This window comes from Salmo salar, chromosome 15, assembly GCF_965601325.2.
Source record: "Salmo salar chromosome 15, fSalSal1, whole genome shotgun sequence".
Taxonomy (NCBI): Eukaryota; Metazoa; Chordata; class Actinopteri; order Salmoniformes; family Salmonidae; genus Salmo; species Salmo salar.
In genome coordinates, this window is record NC_138305.1 from 81022219 (window position 1) to 81042439 (window position 20221).

Below are 20221 nucleotides of genomic sequence, written 5' to 3' on the forward strand. Positions count from 1 at the left end.
ACCAGAAACTGAATGAGGAAACAAGTTTACTAATGGCCTGATTTGTGGATCAATGTGCAGAAGAGAGCACCGGGCGTTTTGACAGTGCTCTGGTCTGACAGAGAGATGCCTGGATTGAATCCTGTGGTTGTTTCTGATTGTGTTCACTTGTTAAACATTGTTAAAGTAATGTGATACAGTACACAGGAAGAGCTGTGGCTGTGACTCCAGTACAGTAGTTCAGTGCCTATAAATGTGAGGTAGTGCCTCGAATATATGAATTCTATAATAAAATATTTTGACTTGATGTCTGATGCCATTGGTTGTGTGTGCCATTATTTCTGTCAGTCGTTTTCTCTTACTTTCACATGCAGGCAGCAACCAGGCGCCTCATCCGCAGTGTGTAGTTCAATGTCTAGTTAGCAGAGGTGTATCAAAATGTGAGAACATTTGACCTTGTTCATTATAGATGAGCCAGGCGGTACAAAGCAGTTCAAACGTTACTCAAGGTTTCTGTTCCTATGGTGAGAATGGAAGTGGTTTCCTTCTTGTTATAATGATGTTAAGGTATGGCTCCACAGTCCACTAGTTTTCTAAATTAATTTCCTTATTTTTACCATTTCACTGTAAATGGTATGTCATCCGCACTGAGTGTCATCATATTCAACGGAACAGTGTGTAACGTAGAATTCGAAATACTGAATTATGACAGGGAAGTATTGTATGTTTCTACTGAGGTACTCTGTTAAGCAGAAGTTTAGCCCGTGTAAATCATCTGTAGCCAATGTCCCTGTTTCCAGGTACACAGTTTCTTCATTGTACATCATAATATCAATGAATAAAACCTAAAACTTTGTCTTTAATGTGATGCCTCTTGGCAGTGAACTTGGTGGGCGAAACTCCCATGAAGTCAAGGGACAATTAGGCAGCTCCCTACTCAGAACACTCATGGTCCACATAAACAGCAACACAGTCGGGAAGAGGGCACAACAATGCCTCTTCCCCCTCAGGACGCTGAAAAGACTTGGCATGAGTCCTCAGATCCTCAAAAAGTTCTACAGCTGCACCATTGAGAGCATCTTGACTGGCTACATCACTGCTTGGAATGGCAACTGCTTGGCATCCAACTGCAAGGCGCTACAGAGGATAGCGCATACAACCCAGTACGTCACTGGTGCCGAGCTCCCTCTAATCAAGGACCTCTATACCAGGCGGTGTCAGAGGAAGGCCCTACAACTTTTCAAGACTCCAGCTTCTACCCCCAAGCTATAAGACTGCTAAATAGCTAGTTACTGTTTATTATCTGTCCCTATCTATATGTACATATCTACCTCAATTACCTTGTACCCCTGCATGTCGACTCAGTACAGGTACCCTGTGTATATAACCAAGTTATTGTTGCTCATTGTCTATTTATTCCTTGTGTTATTACTTAAATTATTTAGACTATTTCTCCATTTTTTTTATCTCTGCATTGTTGGGAAGTGCCCGTAAGTAAGCATTTCACTGCTTGTCTGCACCTGTTTTTTAAGAAGCATGTGACAAATACAATTTGATTGATTTGATTTGATTTTGAATCCCTAGCCCTGAACTCTGCTCTTAGTTAACTGAGAGGTAATGTGTTCAAGTTCACCAACCAGAACCCAGGGAGAAGCAGGGTTTGATGAGCTTGTTTCAAAAACCCATTGTGGCTATTTGAATATAACCCAGATACACATATTGAACTGAATGGTTTTCTCTTCTCATCTTGTGGCTTTCCCTGGCCTCTACAGTATATGCATTCATAGATTTCTGCTTCTTTTTCCGATTCTGTTTTCTTGATAGTTAATTTTCTATTTTTGTCAATATTCATGCGTACATCATTGGGTTTGTTTGTTTGGAACAGTTTGGATTATTCCTGGAGTTCTGGGTTTGTTGCTGCACTTTGGTTCTTTGTGAGGCATACAGTAATAAACGACTACATCTCTAGATGCTTTTATAGTTTATTTCATGGTTGTAAATGAGGTTATTCAAAAATATATACATTTAGAGCTAAGGTCAACATCCTATCAAATATCAAGGTTATCTTTTGGTTTTGGAGGTAATTTAAAAATCTAATCTCTGAGATCTAGTTATGTCTGGTAGAATCATTCACTTGGGACTTCAGGAGACAGTGTGTAAGATACAGTCAACCGTTCATTCCATCACTTATTTACCAGCCAAACTTGATTAGAGCGCTGAGCCTTTGACAGGAGCCCACAGGGATTCTACAAAAGCCTCTGAAACACTATCTGCACCAATTGATTTTAAGGGTGAGGCAATTAAAACGATGAACACTATTCATGCACTGTAGATAAACAAGAGGAAACATTTTCGTATCAGTAGTGCATGTTCTCGAAGGAACTACTCAGACCGGTTATAAGTGTCCGCAGACAAATAGTGAAAAATGGACGTCATTACGTCCTCATAAGAGGTAATGATAACGAGCACAAAATGTCTCCTCCGCATCTTCCCAAGATGCTTCAATCATTTTCTGATACATGCGATCATACAACAGGATGATACACCTCTTCAACGATGCACACTACTGCTGGATGTCTTGTTTGTCTTAATTCTTCCTAAGCAGAAAAGTAGAAAAAGAACATGAAGTTGTGACTGGAGAACTTGTGAACACAGACAATGGTGATGAATTCCACCACCACTGAGTATTATTCTAAGTCCACATCCCGCACTAACATCAAACGCTAACATCTATTTGTTGCCTTGTTTCTTATCGTATTACAAGACAAAGACCACTGTTAGTAAGGTTTGAGTGACGTGGGTAAATATGTGAATGTACTGTATGCACAGGAAGATGAATACCCGGCTGCACTCACACCCACCCATTCATCCTCGCATGCACATCCACGCAAACACAAACACACACATACAGTTGAGGTATAGGCTGCATGCTAAGTCTGGATCTGAGGAGTGCATAAAAGCTTTTCCAGCTGAGAACATGGCGATGATGACTAACTAACGCAGGAGCAGAGCCGTTCATTTATAGACTCAGCTGCTGCTGCCGCTGCCTTCCACTGCTCTGCCTGGCTGTCTCACCATCCATTAGGAAATTGGGAGCTGAAACTTCACAAACTCAATTACCTCTCTCTCTCTCCTTCTGATCTCTCTCTCTCTTTCTGATCTCTCTCTCCAAATGTTCAGTAGAATGTGATACTCATTAAGGCCTACCTCTCTCTCAGTTTCTTTCATAGTTTGTCAGAGGATAGAGGGAATCACATAACTTAACTCATACTACAATCAATTCTATATGCTATGCAATTAACCCGGTAACCCTAGAATAGTAATACAATGCACCTACAGCTATAACACTAACCGTTAACCCTACAATGGTATTACAATGTACCTACAGCTGTAATCCTAACTGCAACTCTAACCCTAAAACTGTATTACAATGTACATACAGCTGTAATGCTAACAGCAATCCTGACCCTAACCCTAGAATGGTATCACAATGTTCCTACAGCTGACATGCTAACAGCAATCCTGACCCTAACCCTAGAATGCTATCACAATGTTCCTACAGCTGTCATGCTAACAGCAATCCTGACCCTAACCCTAGAATGGTATCACAATGTTCCTACAGCTGACATGCTAACAGCAATCCTGACCCTAACCCTAGAATGGTATCACAATGTTCCTACAGCTGTCATGCTAACAGCAATCCTGACCCTAACCCTAGAATGGTATCACAATGTTCCTACAGCTGACATGCTAACAGCAATCCTGACCCTAACCCTAGAATGGTATCACAATGTTCCTACAGCTGACATGCTAACAGCAATCCTGACCCTAAAATTGTATAACAATATACCTATAGCTGTAATGCTAACTGTAACCCTGACCCTAACCCTAATCTTGTAATATATCTAAACCTAACCTCAGCTGTTATCCATAACCCTGCAGAGTTGTGGTTGATAGTTTGAGCATCTACAGACCATCGATAGATGCTCTATCCAAATAAAGTGGGACCCTGGATTAGATGCTATATCAAATGCAACAATAAATACATAAATTGTTTTTACATACAAAACATATTCAATTTGTGGTGACATTCATTTAACCTAGTATTTATCAAGACTGTATGAAATGGGCTCCTGAGCAGAGCTGCGGTCTAAGTCGCTGCATCTCAGTACTAGAGGTGTCACTACAGATACCCTGGTTCAAATCCAGGCTGTATTCACAACCGGCCGTGATTGGGGGTCCCATAGGGCGGCACACAATTGGCCCAGCGTTGTCTGGGTTTGGCCGGTGTAGGCCGTCATTGTAAATAAGAATTTGTTCTTAACTGACTTGCCTAGTTAAATAAAGGTTAAATAAAGGTTAAATAAAAATGGGTGAACTGTGCGTTTAATACAAAATAGTTGTCTGTGTCTGCCACCTACTGTTACAAATTTATGTTGCAGGCTGTTCAATGACGTCACTCAATAATGTGAAGGAAAATAGACCATGTTTGGATAGAAGGAGTTGGCCATAGTTTCAACTCTCATTCCATAGGAAATCACTATTCAGTTGCTTTAGAAATATACTTTTTCACTCTGAAATGAACTTTGCCAGTTTACCATATTTCTATTTGGTACAGAGTATAATGTGAGTATGGATGTAATTGCCTGACGGGACACACAAATAATTGGGGGTTAGTACACAGAAGATTATTAATAGATTATTTTTTGTCACCATGTGACATTTGAAATCCATGGCCCTTTGGCAGTTTATAATAAGTGGGACAGTAACATTTGGATTTGGGAAATAAGGTTGGTATTTTAAAGGTCCAATGCTGCCATTTTTATCTCAATATAAATGTTCTGGGTAAAAATGCAATACCTGTGAATGTTTTCAACTAAAATGGTAAAATAATCAACTAAAATAGCTTCTTAGCAAATAGCAATTTCTCAAGCAAGAATTTAGCTGGGACTGTCTGGTATTGGGCTGGGTGGGCAGGGGAAAACTGAAAACTAGCTGTTGGCAGAGGGGTTTGGAACTCTTTCTTATTGGTCTATTAACGAATTTACTGCCTGATAATGTCACCAGGCAGGCCAAAACTCCATCCCACCAAAACAGGCTGAAATATTTTAAACAGCTTACACTAAAAAGGAAATTAACATAATGTTCACAATTTCACAGTATTATTCCAACCTCATGGTGTGGGAAATATATATAAAACACAGCCCAAGTCTTTTGACTGCACTGGGCCTTTAATTTGTAGTTTAGAATGAAAATGAAAGTCAGGAGATTTGATGCATTTCAACATTTTTATTTGAGCACTCAAAATAAAGTATTCATAACAACCATGATATGTGTCCATCGCAGCCATAAATGTATCTTTAAGACCAAGAGCAGGGCTTGGACACACAGGGCTTATCCACATGACAAATGGAAACCGTTATACGATCATATTCCAGGCTAGAACGTGCATTTGATACCATTTGATAATTGTTAACACGATTTGATCATATTTTGTGTCTGCAAATGAACAACTTTCAATTGGTTTTATGTGAATAGAGTTCTACATTTTGTTTTATGTCATGCAACACTAATCAGAGGTGTTCTGGACCACAACATCAAGCTAAACATCAAAACCCCAAACCATAAGTAACTCTTGTCTGAAATGTTGTGACACATCACTACGACAGCACTCACAAATGTCTGACTGACAAAGAGTGGTGTCAGGGGAAAATCAGCCCTGTGAATCCAAGCCCAGTTAGAGAGGTGACATGTGAAATAGTGCTGTCATTGTCCAGTTGCCAGGTTTGTATTGAGGATAGTCTACATGCTGGGAATAAAGGTACTTTGTCTTCTTATTCAACACAGGCTGTAAAAAGAGGTGAAACAAGAACATCAGAATGTTTCATGACCACACACAATGATTGTGCAACTTATCATGAGGTGAATATTACACATGATATGACCGTAGACACACTTTATTGGGGGGGATGTGCATCTTGAAAGAGTCAACAGTTCACAGTGCATTTCTCATGTGAGTGAGATGGGACTCTTGTCCATGTGCAGTAGATATACAGTACAACACATCATTTACTACCTGAGGTTTCATACAAAATATAAAGTCTGTATCACTACAATTATGTGGTTTTAAAACGAGGTCACATTGAGCTAGCCAAATGTGATGCAACGATATGAAATGATTTCCAATACATGTTTTGTTGATTTAATTACAGTGATATGGTTTTATCCACTCGTTGGGCAAACAAGCAAATTAGATTGTATTTAACTGTAAAAGGTGTCTATTGATGAAAGGAGTCAACACCATTAAAACGCAGCTATATCTTCTGTGCAGTAGCTAACCCAAAACCCCACGTAGCTAGCTTTAAAGTAACCAGTGAATACTACCATTTAGATTGCTTAATACTGCCATTGGTCGAGTCTGTTAGACAACTACTGCTGTAGGTTTGTGTCCAGGAACATGAGTGGAGAACAAGAGATAGTCAAACTGTAGTCATATCACTGACCCTCTTCACAATCAGTAGGACAAACACACACACACACACACACACACACACACACACACACACACACACACACACACACACACCACACACACACACACACACACACACACACACACACACACACACACACACACACACACACACACACCCCTTATCTTAATGTGTCATTATACAGTAGTGACAGACAACAGAGGGCTGTGACCGAGGATGTTGTCCCGCTGCCCCACCCTTGTCCCATGAGTCAGCAGCTCCTCCACTGTGGTCCAGTCATCCAGCAGTTTATGGTTCCTCAGACGGCTTTGCTTCCTGTGGCTGAGCTCCAGCACTGTGCTGCAGCCTCCTCCAGGACCCCCTGCACCCCCAAGGCCCCCAGCAACCCCTGTACCTCCAGCCCCATTCTCCCCTGCCCCCTCAGCCCCACGGTTCAGCTTCCTCTGCCTCTGCTCCCGGGCCCACGCCAGGTGGCGCCGGCGCTCCGTTCTGTTCCAGTAGCGACCTGCCCAGGCCTCCCCGCGGGCCTCCTCGTCCGTGGTGACCTCACTGCGCTCGTCAGCCAGCCGAGAGGCCCGTGCCTTCAGGAGCTGGTTCCTCACCGCCCGGGGATTCCCAGAGAGACCCCTCCTGGAGCGGACAGAGGGCCCATCCAGCGTGCTATAGAGGGGACCGCAGGGGCAGTCTGCTTGGGGCCAGTCCCCACCAATGTGAGGATGTCCCAGTGTCGCAAACTGACGCCAGTCTGCTGGCTCCTTCCCAGGCTGTTTCTTTGAGGGACTCTTGGAAAGACCCCGTTTCTCACTGTTATATTCCTCACTGGCCATACTGCTTCTGTGGTCACCCATACATCCTTGCCAGGTGCCTTCCACATGGTCACTCAGTGGACATCTCCTCTTCTCACTGATGTCTGTGTTGAACCCCCTGTTGTATTGTCCTGTGCCAGAGTTCTCAGTGGGCACGGCTAGGTGGTTTGGGCTGCTGGGTGGTTGTCCGTTTACGTGTCTGTATTTCCCTGTGGCAGTGTTCCCAGCGGACAGGGCTGGGTGGCTGGCCCGTCTCCTGTCTGATAAGTCATGCACGGTATGGCTGCGGCTGGGGAGGTCCTCAGAAGAGTGCTGGTTCAGCATCAATGCTCTCCTCTGGCAGGGTTCTGTACGGCAGCTGGAGGCAGCAACCCTAGGAGCAAACCCAGTGCCATGCCTGCTCAGCTGGGGGCTCCTGGCTTTGCGGAACTGAATGGAGCTACTACCCATGGTGCACTGGTGGGTCATGGCTGTGTGAACTCCGTCTGCGGCTCTGCCAGCCTGGGGGTCACAGGTCAGGGTCTCAGGGATGGACTCCAGGTCCCAGCGAGACTTTGATCTCTGTTCCCGGGGCATGACGCGACTCCGGTAGTTGTGGATCCTCCCATCTATAATCTTCTGGAAGTGGCGGAACTCCCCTGTGCTGACGCTGTGGAAGCCAGAGTCACTGAGCTCTGACGAAAGGAGGGACTCAGAGGAGGGAGAGCTTCCCCGGCTGGTGTTTCCTGGAGGAGAGGACATAGGGGCCTCTACCCCCTCCTCTGTCTCTGGGTCGGACAGGTCCCCCTGGTGGAGGCTGCCGTCGGTGCAGCCCAGGCCACTGTCAAGCTCGTGGAGGGGTAGGTAATTCAGAGGCCTGTCCAGCCAGTGGCCCTCATATTCACTCTGAAATAGAGGATGGAAGAAACATTGGTTATTATACTTGTGAATGTCTATGACCACGTGTTCAAATAGAAAACATTTGTCTATCTTTTTATTTCTTACAGTACCTGGCTCAGGAAGCTGCTAGGCTCATCATTATCAGTGTTACAGCAGTCAATCAGACAGTTCCTGTTATTGGGCTGGTTATTCATCATCTCTGGATCCTATCAGTATAGGTGAACATAAGGAGTGGATACACAAGTCTTAGATATCAATGGGATGTACAAAATCTAGGCTAGACTCATATACAGATGTAGGATCTTAATTTGATCACCCTGTTAGAGGAGAATGTAGAACTTGTATATTTGAGGTATAAAAACACTTCTGAAGCTTGTCATTTCCACTTAGAAATGGTAGACTTGATTCTCCCTTACAAAAATGTACCAACCCTAACAAAAAATGTACCAACCCTAACAAAAAATGTACCAACCCCGACAAACATGTCCATTCATTATAATCCACATAATACATTTCCGTTGCTGCAGGATTATTTTCCTGCTGTAGCAAACCGTCTCAAATTAATAACTCACATCATCATACTCTATCCTGTTAATGTCCTCCAGATTGTAGGCAACACTGGGGAGGTATCCATTGGCTGCATAGAGTTCTGGTGAAAGGGTCATGTGATCATAGTAAGGTCTGTGGAGAATGAGGTCACGACATAAGAAAACATGGCTGTTTCACACCGTAGGCATTTTAAGCGTAAATGACTATGTTTACACATTAGACCGGTTCAAGTCAGTGGTTCCATTCAATTCTAACACCACTTCTGTATACATCTCACGGCTATACTCTAAATGACATAACCCAGAGCCTCAATCATGGGACATCACTGGTTCAATATAACTGGGTCACTATTAATCTGCCATTATACTTGCATACACAAGCAAATATAGAGACAGAGAACAAGTGGAGAGGCCCAAACCAAGCAGCACATACCCAGAAGCGTAGGCACCGAGGCCAGGCCCGGCCCCCTCCACCCCCCCTAGGGCCCTCAGAGCCTCCCAGGATTGCTGCTCCGTCTGAGTGCCACAGTCAGACACTGGGTACTGGGAGTGATGACGCCTTCTCCCTCGCCGGTGCCTCCCCTCAATCTGTGTAGTGACTGGCTGCTCATAGCCGTCCCCCCGGAACTGCAACGCCTCTCGGTGGCTGAGATGAGACAGGTCACGCCCTTTGACCTGGGAGACATATGAACATGTAAGGTCAGATGTAGAGGAAGTGAGGTAGTTGAGTTTTGCTGGTTCACTGATATGCTCTGTTTCATGCCATCTCATATCTTATGTCTGTTTTGTTTTTTGTTAGACACAAGGACACCACAGGACCGGGATAGCACAGTTGATTTAATGTACAGTATATGTGTGGGCCATGTCCCATCGAACAAAAGCACTATGGTGGAAAGAATAATAGAGCATCAACACCTCAATAAAGATCATGTTTGGAAGTGGCAGACAGTACTGTACACAGACATTAGCTTCTTGTTATTATAATGCTTGAAGTCTCATGGGTCTAGAAATGTAGGCCAGCTGAGCTGGACTGATTCTCGCCATGGATTCTGGGCCGTGCTTTCTGGCTCATCTGAAAAGCTTTGTGCTCAACAAAACCCTAGAGATGCAAGTCAGGAAGATCTTTTTCATCCCCCTGCACTCTAGGGCTGTCCCCAGCTAAAAAGAATCTGGGTGGACCGAGAGTCATCTGCTCTTTTGACCAAACAATTGTTTGACATTTTAAAACGCATATTTTTCAATATATAGACACATCCTAAGTGTTTAAATCATATCAACTATATGCACTGAGCTTGTCTGATGCTTTAAGCACTGTTTTGCTTTTATGCTCTGTTTGATGAAATAATTAAGACACACAAGGTACTAGAGGGAGTACGACCACAATTGATTTGATTGTGCAGGGCCGGGCTCAAACTTGATGTGCTGGGTTAAAAACAAATCACAGCCAGTGTCTGTCTGAATAGCACCTGTTGTCTCTGCTTCAGTGACCACCACCGAACATCAACAGTGTTTATCGCGCTGTCCATGTTGCTGAAGCTGCAACATAATTACAGCCCTTTCTGACTGAAAAGTTCTGTTACTGAAATCCTTCACTTCTTAAGGAAAAAACATTCCCTATTCCCTCAACCCTTGCTCTCTTTATGTGACACATGTGTGCATCAAAAGCAAGTGACCAATAGGGTCTGAACTACAGCATATCATAATCACATCAATAAAATGGTTATAACAATCTCCGAACACCGTAACACATGTGACAGCAAAATGGATGCAAAGGACGTGACAAATAAACTTGAAATGAGAATGTTTACTGGTTGCTCAGGAGGTAAAGGGGAAGTCAGATGTGTGGAATAAATGTGTCTAGTTGTGGAAAATACTGGAGATCAATAAATAAAATTAAAATAAGAAGCAAGCATGTATATTCTGTGTGCCAAACAGGTGCTGTTAGATTACAATATAATTTTCCTGACCGTTTGGAAGAATGTAAACAAAACTAAATAAATTGTAAATGTACCAGAGAATCTGTTGTAATGTGTTTTGTAAAGCCTTTATTACAGCAAAGACTAAAATCAGCCACATTCATTCCTGAATACAATTTCCGAAATGGAACAGTTTATTTATTGCTTATGCTAATTATTGAAGGGTCATTTTGTTATTTAAAAAATAAAAATAAATTCTTGATTGTATTTCGAATCATGAATTACTTGTATACTGTGTGATGACATGAACAAATGAATGATTGATTGATACAGTAGCCTATATAAGTATTGAAATATAGGCCTAAGTAAGTTACGGTATCAAGACTAAACAGGATGCGCTCTTCGGCCTACAGCTCAATGGTGGTTATACAATTAAAAAATAATTATTATTACCTTTATTTAACCAGGTAGGCAAGTTGAGAACAAGTTCTCATTTACAATTGCGACCTGGCCAAGATAAAGCAAAGCAGTTCGACAACATACATCAACACAGAGTTACACATTGAGTAAAACAAACATACAGTCAATAATACAGTAGAAAAATAAGTCTATATACAATGTGAGCAAATGAGGTGAGATAAGGGAGGTAAAGGCAAAAAGGCCATGGTGGCAAAGTAAATACTATATAGCAAGTAAAACACTGGAATGGTAGATTTGTAGTAGAAGAAAGTGCAAAGTAGAAAATAAATAATGGGGTGCAAAGGAGGAAAATAAATTAAATAAATAAATACAGTAGGGGAAGAGGTAGTTGTTTGGGCTAAATTATAGATGGGCTATGTACAGGTGCAGTGATCTTTGAGCTGCTCTGACAGCTGGTGCTTAAAGCTAGTGAGGGAGATAAGTGTTTCCAGTTTCAGAGATTTTTGTAATTCATTCCAGTCATTGGCAGCAGAGAACTGGAAGGAGAGACGGCCAAAGGAGGAATTGGCTTTGGGGGTGACCAGACCTGCTGGAGCATGTGCTACAGGTGGGTGCTGCTATGGTGACCAGTGAGCGGAGATACGGGGGGACTTTACCTGGCAGGGTCTTGTAGAAGACCTGGAGCCAGTGGGTTTGGCGACGATTATGAAGCGAAGGCCAGCCAACAAGAGCGTACAGGTCGCAGTGGTGGGTAGTATATGGGGCTTTGGTGACAAAACGGATGCCACTGTGATAGACTGCACCCAGTTTGTTGAGTAGGGTATTGGAGGCTATTTTGTAAATGACATCGCCGAAGTCGAGGATCAGTAGGATGGTCAGTTTTATGAGGGCATGTTTGGCAGCATGAGTGAAGGAGGCTTTGTTGCGAAATAGGAAGCCAATTCTAGATTTAACTTTGGATTGGAGATGTTTGATGTGAGTCTGGAAGGAGAGTTTACAGTCTAACCAGACACCTAGGTATTTGTAGTTGTCCACATATTCTAAGTCAGAACCGTCCAGAGTAGTGATGCTGGACAGGCGGGCAGGTGCAGGCAGCGATCGGTTGAAGAGCATGCATTTAGTTTTACTTGTATTTAGGAGCAGTTGGAGGCCACGGAAGGAGAGTTGTATGGCATTGAAGCTCGTCTGGAGGGTTGTTAACACAGTGTCCAAAGAAGGGCCAGAAGTATACAGAATGGTGTCGTCTGCGTAGAGGTGGATCAGAGACTCACCAGCAGCAAGAGCGACATCATTGATGTATACAGAGAAAAGAGTTGGCCCAAGAATTGAACCCTGTGGCACCCCCATAGAGACTGCCAGAGGTCCGGACAACAGGCCCTCCGATTTGACACACTGTACTCTGTCAGAGAACTAGTTGGTGAACCAGGCGATGCAATCATTTGAGAAACCAAGGCTATTGAGTCTGCCGATGAGGATGTGGTGATTGACAGAGTCGAAAGTTTTGGCCAGGTCAATGAATACGGCAGCACAGTATTGTTTCTTATCGATGGCGGTTACGATATCGTTTAGGACCTTGAGCGTGGCTGAGGTGCACCCATGACCAGCTCTGAAACCAGATTGCATAGCAGAGAAGGTGCGGTGGGATTCGAAATGGTCGGTAATCTGTTTGTTGACCTGGCTTTCGAAGACCTTAGAAAGGCAGGGTAGGATGGATATAGGTCTGTAGCAATTTGGGTCGAGTGTCCCCTCCTTTGAGGAGGGGGATGACAGCAGCTGCTTTCCAATCTATGGGAATCTCAGACGACACGAAAGAGAGGTTGAACAGGCTAGTAATAGGGGTTGCAATAATTTCGGCAGATCATTTTAGAAAGAAAGGGTCCAGATTGTCTAGTCCGGCTGATTTGTAGGGGTCCAGATTTTGCAGCTCTTTCAGAACATCAGCTGAATGGATTTGGGAGAAGGAGAAATGGAGAAGGCTTGGGCGAGTAGCTGTGGGGGGTGCAGTGCTGTTGACTGCAGTAGGGGTAGCCAGGTGGAAAGCATGGCCAGCCGTAGAAAAATGCTTATTGAAATTCTCAATTATAGTGGGTTTATCGGTGGTGACAGAGTTTCCTATTCTCAGTGCAGTGGGCCTGTTCGATGCTAATGCAGAATGCCACAGGATGTTTTTGTGTTGGTTAAGGGCAGTCAGGTCTGGGGAGAACCAAGGGCTATATCTGTTCCTGGTTCTAAATTTCTTGAATGGGGCATGCTTATTTAAGATGGTGAGGAAGGCATTATTTAAGATGGTGAGGAAGACAACAATGCTGTTATATAAGATTACTAATGATAATGACGTTACTTATTATTATAATGATGATCATAATAATAATTGTAATAATAACAATAAGAAGGAGATCAAGAAAAAGGAAGATTAATGTTATTACTATAAATATAATTTTGGAACAATGTAAACAACACAAAATAAGTTATAAATAATACCAGAGGATGATCTAACGAGAGAAAAAAAGTGTAAAGCCTTTATTACAGCAAAGTAAAGATAAAAAATTGCCGAATTTGTGAAATCGTTTATCCATGTTGTGATTGGGTGAGGCTTGGTGCTCACGGAATCAGTAGGCTACTAAACAAACACTCAAACATGCAACAGAAGTAGGATCTGTCTTATTTCTGTAGATATACAGGACCAGTCAAAAGTTTGGACACACCTACTCATTTACAGTGGCTTGCGGTACTGTAAATGAGTAGGTTTCATTCAGTAGTACTCATTCACCCCCTTGGCATTTTTCCAACTTTGTTGCCTTACAATCTGGAATTAAAATAGATTTTTGAGGGGTTTGTATCCTTCCATTTACACAACATGCCTACCACTTTGAAGATGCAAAATATTTTTTCTTGTGAAACAAACAAGAAATAAGACAAAAAAACAGAAAGCTTGAGCACGCAAAATACTACTTTGTAGAGCCACCTTTCGCAGCAATTACAGCTGCAAGTCTCTTGGGGTATGTCCCTATAAGCTTGGCACATCTAGCCACTGGGATTTTTGCCCATTCTTCAAGGCAAAACTGCTCCAGCTCCTTAAAGTTGGATGGGTTCCGCTGGTGTACAGCAATCTTTAAGTCATACAACAGATTCTCAATTGGATTGAGGTCTAGGCTTTGCCTTGGCCATTCCAATACATTTAAGTGTTTCCCTTAAACTAATCAAGTGTTGCTTTAGCAGTATGCTTAAGGTCATTGTCCTGCTGGAAGGTGAACCTCCGGCCCAGTCTCATATCTCTGGAAGACTGAAACAGGTTTCCCTCAAGAATTTCTCTGTATTTAGTGTCAGCCATCATTCCTTAAATTCTGACCAATTTCCCAGTCCCTGCCGATGAAAAACATCCCCACAGCATGATGCTGCCACCACCATGCTTCACTGTGGGGATGGTGTTCTCGGAGGGATGAGAGGTGTTGGGTTTGCGCCAGACAGTGTTTTCCTTGATGGACAAAAAACACATATGGAATCATGTAGCAACCAAAAAAGTGTTAAACAAATCAATATATACTGCTCAAAAAAATAAAGGGAACACTAAAATAACACATCCTAGATCTGAATGAATGAAATAATCTTATTAAATACTTTTTTCTTTACATAGTTGAATGTGCTGACAACAAAATCACACAAAAATAATCAATGGGAATCCAATTTATCAAACCATGGAGGTCTGGATTTGGAGTCACACTCAAAATTAAAGTGGAAAACCACACTACAGGCTGATCCAACTTTGATGGAATGTCCTTAAAACAAGTCAAAATGAGGCTCAGTAGTGTGTGTGGCCTCCACGTGCCTGTATGACCTCCCTACAACGCCTGGGCATGCTCCTGATGAGGTGGTGGATGGTCTCCTGAGGGATCTCCTCCCAGACCTGGACTAAAGCATCCACCAACTCCTGGACAGTCTGTGGTGCAACGTGGCGTTGGTGGATGGAGCGAGACATGATGTCCCAGATGTGCTCAATTGGATTCAGGTCTGGGGAACGGGCGGGCCAGTCCATATCATCAATGCCTTCCTCTTGCAGGAACTGCTGACACACTCCAGCCACATGAGGTCTAGCATTGTCTTGCATTAGGAGGAACCCAGGGCCAACCGCACCAGCATATGGTCTCACAAGGGGTCTGAGGATCTCCTCTCGGTACCTAATGGCAGTCAGGTTACCTCTGGCGAGCACATGGAGGGCTGTGTGGTCCCCCAAAGTAATGCCACCCCACACCATGACTGACGCACCGTCAAACCGGTCATGCTGGAGGATGTTGCAGGCAGCAGAACGTTCTCCACGGCGTCTCCAGACTCTGTTATGTCTGTCACGTGCTCAGTGTGAACCTGCTTTCATCTGTGAAGAGCACAGGGCGCCAGTGGCGAATTTGCCAATCTTGGTGTTCTCTGGCAAATGCCAAACGTCCTGCACGGTGTTGGGCTGTAAGCACAACCCCCACCTGTGGACGTCGGGCCCTCATACCACCCTCATGGAGTCTGTTTCTGACCGTTTGAGCAGACACATGCACATTTGTGGCCTGCTGGAGGTCATTTTGCAGGGCTCTGGCAGTGCTCCTCCTGCTCCTCCTTGCACAAAGGCGGAGGTAGCGGTCCTGCTGCTGGGTTGTTGCCCTCCTACGGCCTCCTCCACGTCTCCTGATGTACTGGCCTGTCTCCTGGTAGCGCCTCCATGCTCTGGACACTACGCTGACAGACACAGCAAACCTTCTTGCCACAGCTCGCATTGATGTGCCATCCTGGATGAGCTGCACTACCTGAGCCACTTGTGTGGGTTGTAGACTCCGTCTCTTGCTACCACTAGAGTGAAAGCACCGCCAGCATTCAAAAGTGACCAAAACATCAGCCAGGAAGCATAGGAACTGAGAAGTGGTCTGTGGTCCCCACCTGCAGAACCACTCCTTTATTGGGGGTGTCTTGCTAATTGCCTATAATTTCCACCTGTTGTCTATTCCATTTGCACAACAGCATGTGAAATGTATTGTCAATCAGTGTTGCTTCCTAAGTGGACAGTTTGATTTCACAGAAGTGTGATTGACTTAGAGCTACATTGTGTTGTTTAAGTGTTCCCTTTATTTTTTGGAGCAGTGTATATATTTTTTGGATATTTTCTTCAATGTAGCCACCCTTTGCCTTGATGACAGCTTTGCACACTCTTGGCATTCTCTCAACCAGCTTCACCTGGAATGCTTTTCAAACAGTCTTGAAGGAGTTTATACATATACTGAGCACTTGTTGGCTGCTTTTCCTTCACTCTGCGGTCCAACTCATCCCAAACCATCTCAATTTGGTTGAGGTCAGGGGATTGTGGAGGCCAGGTGATCTGATGCAGCACTCCATCACTCTCCTTCTTGGTCAGATAGTCCTTACACAGTCTGGAAGTGTGTTGGGTCATTGTCCTGTTGAAAACAAATGATAGTCCCACTAAGCGCAAACCAGATGGGATGGCATATTGCTGCAGAAGGCTGTGGTAGCCATGCTGGTTAAGTGCGCCTTGAATTCTAAATAAATCACTGACAGTGTCACCAGCAAAGCACCCCCACACCATTACACCTCCTCCTCCATGCTTCACGGTGGGAACCACACATGCGTCTTACAAAGACACGGCAGCTGGAACCAAAAATTTCAAATTTGGACTCATCAGACCAAAGGACAGATTTCCACCGATCTAATGTCCATTGCTCGTGTTTCTTGGCCCAAGCAAGTCTCTTCTTCTTATTGGTGTCCTTTAGTAGTGGTTTCTTTGCAGCAATTCAACCATGAAGGCCTGATTCACGCAGTCTCCTCTGAACAGTTTATGTTGAGATGTATCTGTTACTTGAACTCTGTGAAGCATTTATTTAGGCTGCAATTTCTGAGGCTGGTAACTCTAATGAATCTTATCCTCTACGTTAGAGGTAACTCTGCGTCTTCCTTTCCTGTGATGGTCCTCATGAGAGCCAGTTTCAACATAACGCTTGAAGTTTTTTGTGACTGCACTTGAAGAAACAGTTCTTGAAATTTTCCGCATTGACTGAACTTCATGTCTTTAAGTAATGATGGACTGTCGTTTCACTTTGCTTAATTGAGCTGTTCTTGCCATAATATGGACTTCGTCAAATCCAAATAGGGCTATCTTCTGTATACCACCCCTACCTACTTTCTCCCGAGTGGCGCAGCGGTCTAAGGCACTTCATCTCAGTGCAAGAGGTATCGCTAGAGTCCCTGGTTCCAGGCTGTATCACATACGGTGATTGAGAGTCCCATAGGGCGGCGCACAATTGGCCCAGGTTTGGCTGGGGTATGCCGTCATTGTAAATCATAATTTGTTCTTAACTGACTTGCCTAGTTAAATAAAGGTTAAAAAAATTACCTTGTCACATCACAGGTGATTGGCTCAAATTCATTAAGAAGGAATTAAATTCCACAAATGCACCTCATGAAGCTGGTTGAGAGAACGTCAAGAGTGTGCATCAAGGCAAAGTGTGGCTAATTTGAAGAATATAAAATATATTTCTATTTGTTTAACACGTTTTTGTTTACTACATGATTCCATATGTGTTATTTCATAGTTTTGATGTCTTCACTATTATTCTACAATGTAGAAAATAGTAAAAATAAAGAAAAACACTTGAATGAGTAGGTGTGTCCACACTTTTGACTGGTACTGTATATGGATGATTTATAAAGCCAGGCACATTTAAAAGCTAGTATATTGATTATAGAACTAAATAGTTGGGGTTTCCTAAATAGTTGGGGAAAAGGTTAGAGGAGAGCAAAAAGGAATTATACAACTAGCAAAGTGATGATGCTGTATGTGGCTGCTTTGAAAGTGAACTCTGTGTGCGTGTGATTCGGGGTGTATTCATTCCGCTGATTCTGTTGCAAAATGTTTCTTAAACGGATCGAAGCGGGGAGGGACCTACCTGAATTTGTCCAATAGAAACTCTTGTTTCAGTTGAAAAACGGAACATTTTACAACTGTTTGGACTAATGATTACACCCATGATCAGCTAGATCCAGGCAATAGTGTGCATGGCCGTATTGAATGTGTCGCTTTCTGTCACCTTGATTACTCCAATTTGTCTCTTGACCTGTGCACCTACATTATAAACGTTCAATTGTAGGCTAAGTTGAAGCAACCTCATGGTGGGTATAGGACAAATTTGAGTATCATGTAGTTGCTTAAACCTATCGATGATACATTGAGCAGGGTGAATGGAATATGGATGACAGTCATCCAATATGCTGTAATAGAAATAAGGCCATGCTCATAAAAAATGTATTGTCCTCCCTAATCTTAAACGGCACCGACCGCCACTGGTATACTGTGTGTCTGTGCTTGCAAACCTGTGAGTTTATATGCGTGTGTATTGTGCTCAGATTCCAGTTTATAAATGCAAGGCAGGCAGCCAGGTTGAGCAGCCATAGCTATTGCTAACAGTAGTTACTCCATTGACAATGGAGACATATACTCTATCAGGTCACCCATGAACACATTCACCCTCTGGTCACCAACGAGCAATCTTCTCTTAATGCACAGTATACAATTCTTTTGATGCATTACAATGCACAGTATCTGGACGATGGCTGCTGAATGGCCAGAGGCTGCTTGGGGCAAATAGAGATAGACAGCGTGTTGGTGAAAAGTCAGCCTGTCTAGAGGCATCTACATGGCTTCCTGTGAGACCAGAGCAGGTCACCACAGCCACCATCAGTCCCTGTTAGCTACGCTTGAACACACACAGAAACTGCAGTAGTTTCTCTTAGACTGTTCTCTTCATGGAATATTTTTGCCAACACAAATACGGTATGCATGCTAAAGACCCTCAGTTATGCAAACACACTCAAACGAACGCACATGAGGTCATACCATAAATGTGTGCGTGACCACACAAACACGTACGCACGCACGCACGCACACACACACACACACACACACACACACACACACACACACACACACACACACACACACACACACACACACACACACACACACACACACACACACACACACACACACACACACACACACACACACACACACACACACACACACACACACACACACACACACACACTGTCTGCCCCGAGTCTTCAGATTACGTAGCCTGCGTATGTTGACTTTTCTGTGTGAAGGCAGACATGATGGTAACAGTATAGGCTGCTTTGTCTATAAGCACACAAATCCCAGAACAAAGGCACAGGTTGAACGCACTCATGCAAACACCCACACACACACACATAACCACCCTTACTTACCCCATTCCCATTGTCAGCCCACTGTCCCTGTCCAGAGAACCGACAGCCCATGTCTGTGTCACTCTGGTGGAGGTCTGGCCGATCCACTTACAGCAGTGGAGGGGGAGAGAGGAGGAGGGAAGGCCAGTTCGAAGGTAAGAGGAAGGTAGACAAGCCAGCTTGGAGGTATGAAGGATGAAACCAGTGCATCGGTGCATCAATCCAATCTGTGCCAGAGTCCAGGGAAGAGGAAAGGCGGGCAGAAATGCCCCCCCCCTCCTCAAATGATGGGGAATGTGAGCCTTGTCAGTGCGTGGATTCTGCAGTGCTGGAGAATAGAACGCTGCTGTTACTCGCTTCACTTCTCTCTCATCCTCTCTCAGAGTCAGCCTCTGAGGCTCCACCCACGAACAGACCCTCTGCTCATGCATATTCAGCATCTGTCAACACCAATGAACCAATCCCAGAGCCAGAATGAGAGAGGGAGGGAGGCCTGTGGATGGTATTGGTTCAAAGGATCAGCAGTCAAACATTCATTCATTTATTCAGTCTTCCCCACAGTGTTTATCACCATTTGTACTTGATGAAAATGAAATGGTCTTTCCCTTTATAAACCCCCTCCTCCCCAAACGAAGGTACAGTATGTTGGTAATTGCATGGCAGAGATTACTCCCATATCAATATGATATTTTGCATTATGTTTATATTTGCCATTTTAATGATAGAAGCTAAGTGTGTCAGTAAACAAATACAGTATCTCATTATTATGCTTAAATATTCAAGTAGCTAACCCTTGGCAGGCACTCTTACCAGCTGTGGTATTATTGAATGCTGGGGAATTGGTTTAGTTATGGAACATAGTTGTAGTGGCATAAGGTGTCCAGAAGGAGAGGGAATTTTGCAAGAAACACTAATGCTGGTTAATG

General features: G+C 43.7%; 1 protein-coding gene across 1 annotated transcript; it reads right to left on the bottom strand.

The window, feature by feature from the left end:
- Positions 1–5260: 5260 nt before the first annotated feature.
- Positions 5261–19686, bottom strand: LOC106572097 (uncharacterized). The gene is made up of 5 exons (XM_014145923.3): positions 19317–19686; positions 9140–9381; positions 8731–8839; positions 8269–8364; positions 5261–8164 (listed from the first exon to the last, which is right to left on the bottom strand). Exons 1-5 carry the CDS (start codon positions 19365–19367, stop codon positions 6650–6652), a joined length of 2013 nt encoding a protein of 670 aa, XP_014001398.1. The 5' UTR covers positions 19368–19686; the 3' UTR covers positions 5261–6649.
- Positions 19687–20221: the final 535 nt, after the last annotated feature.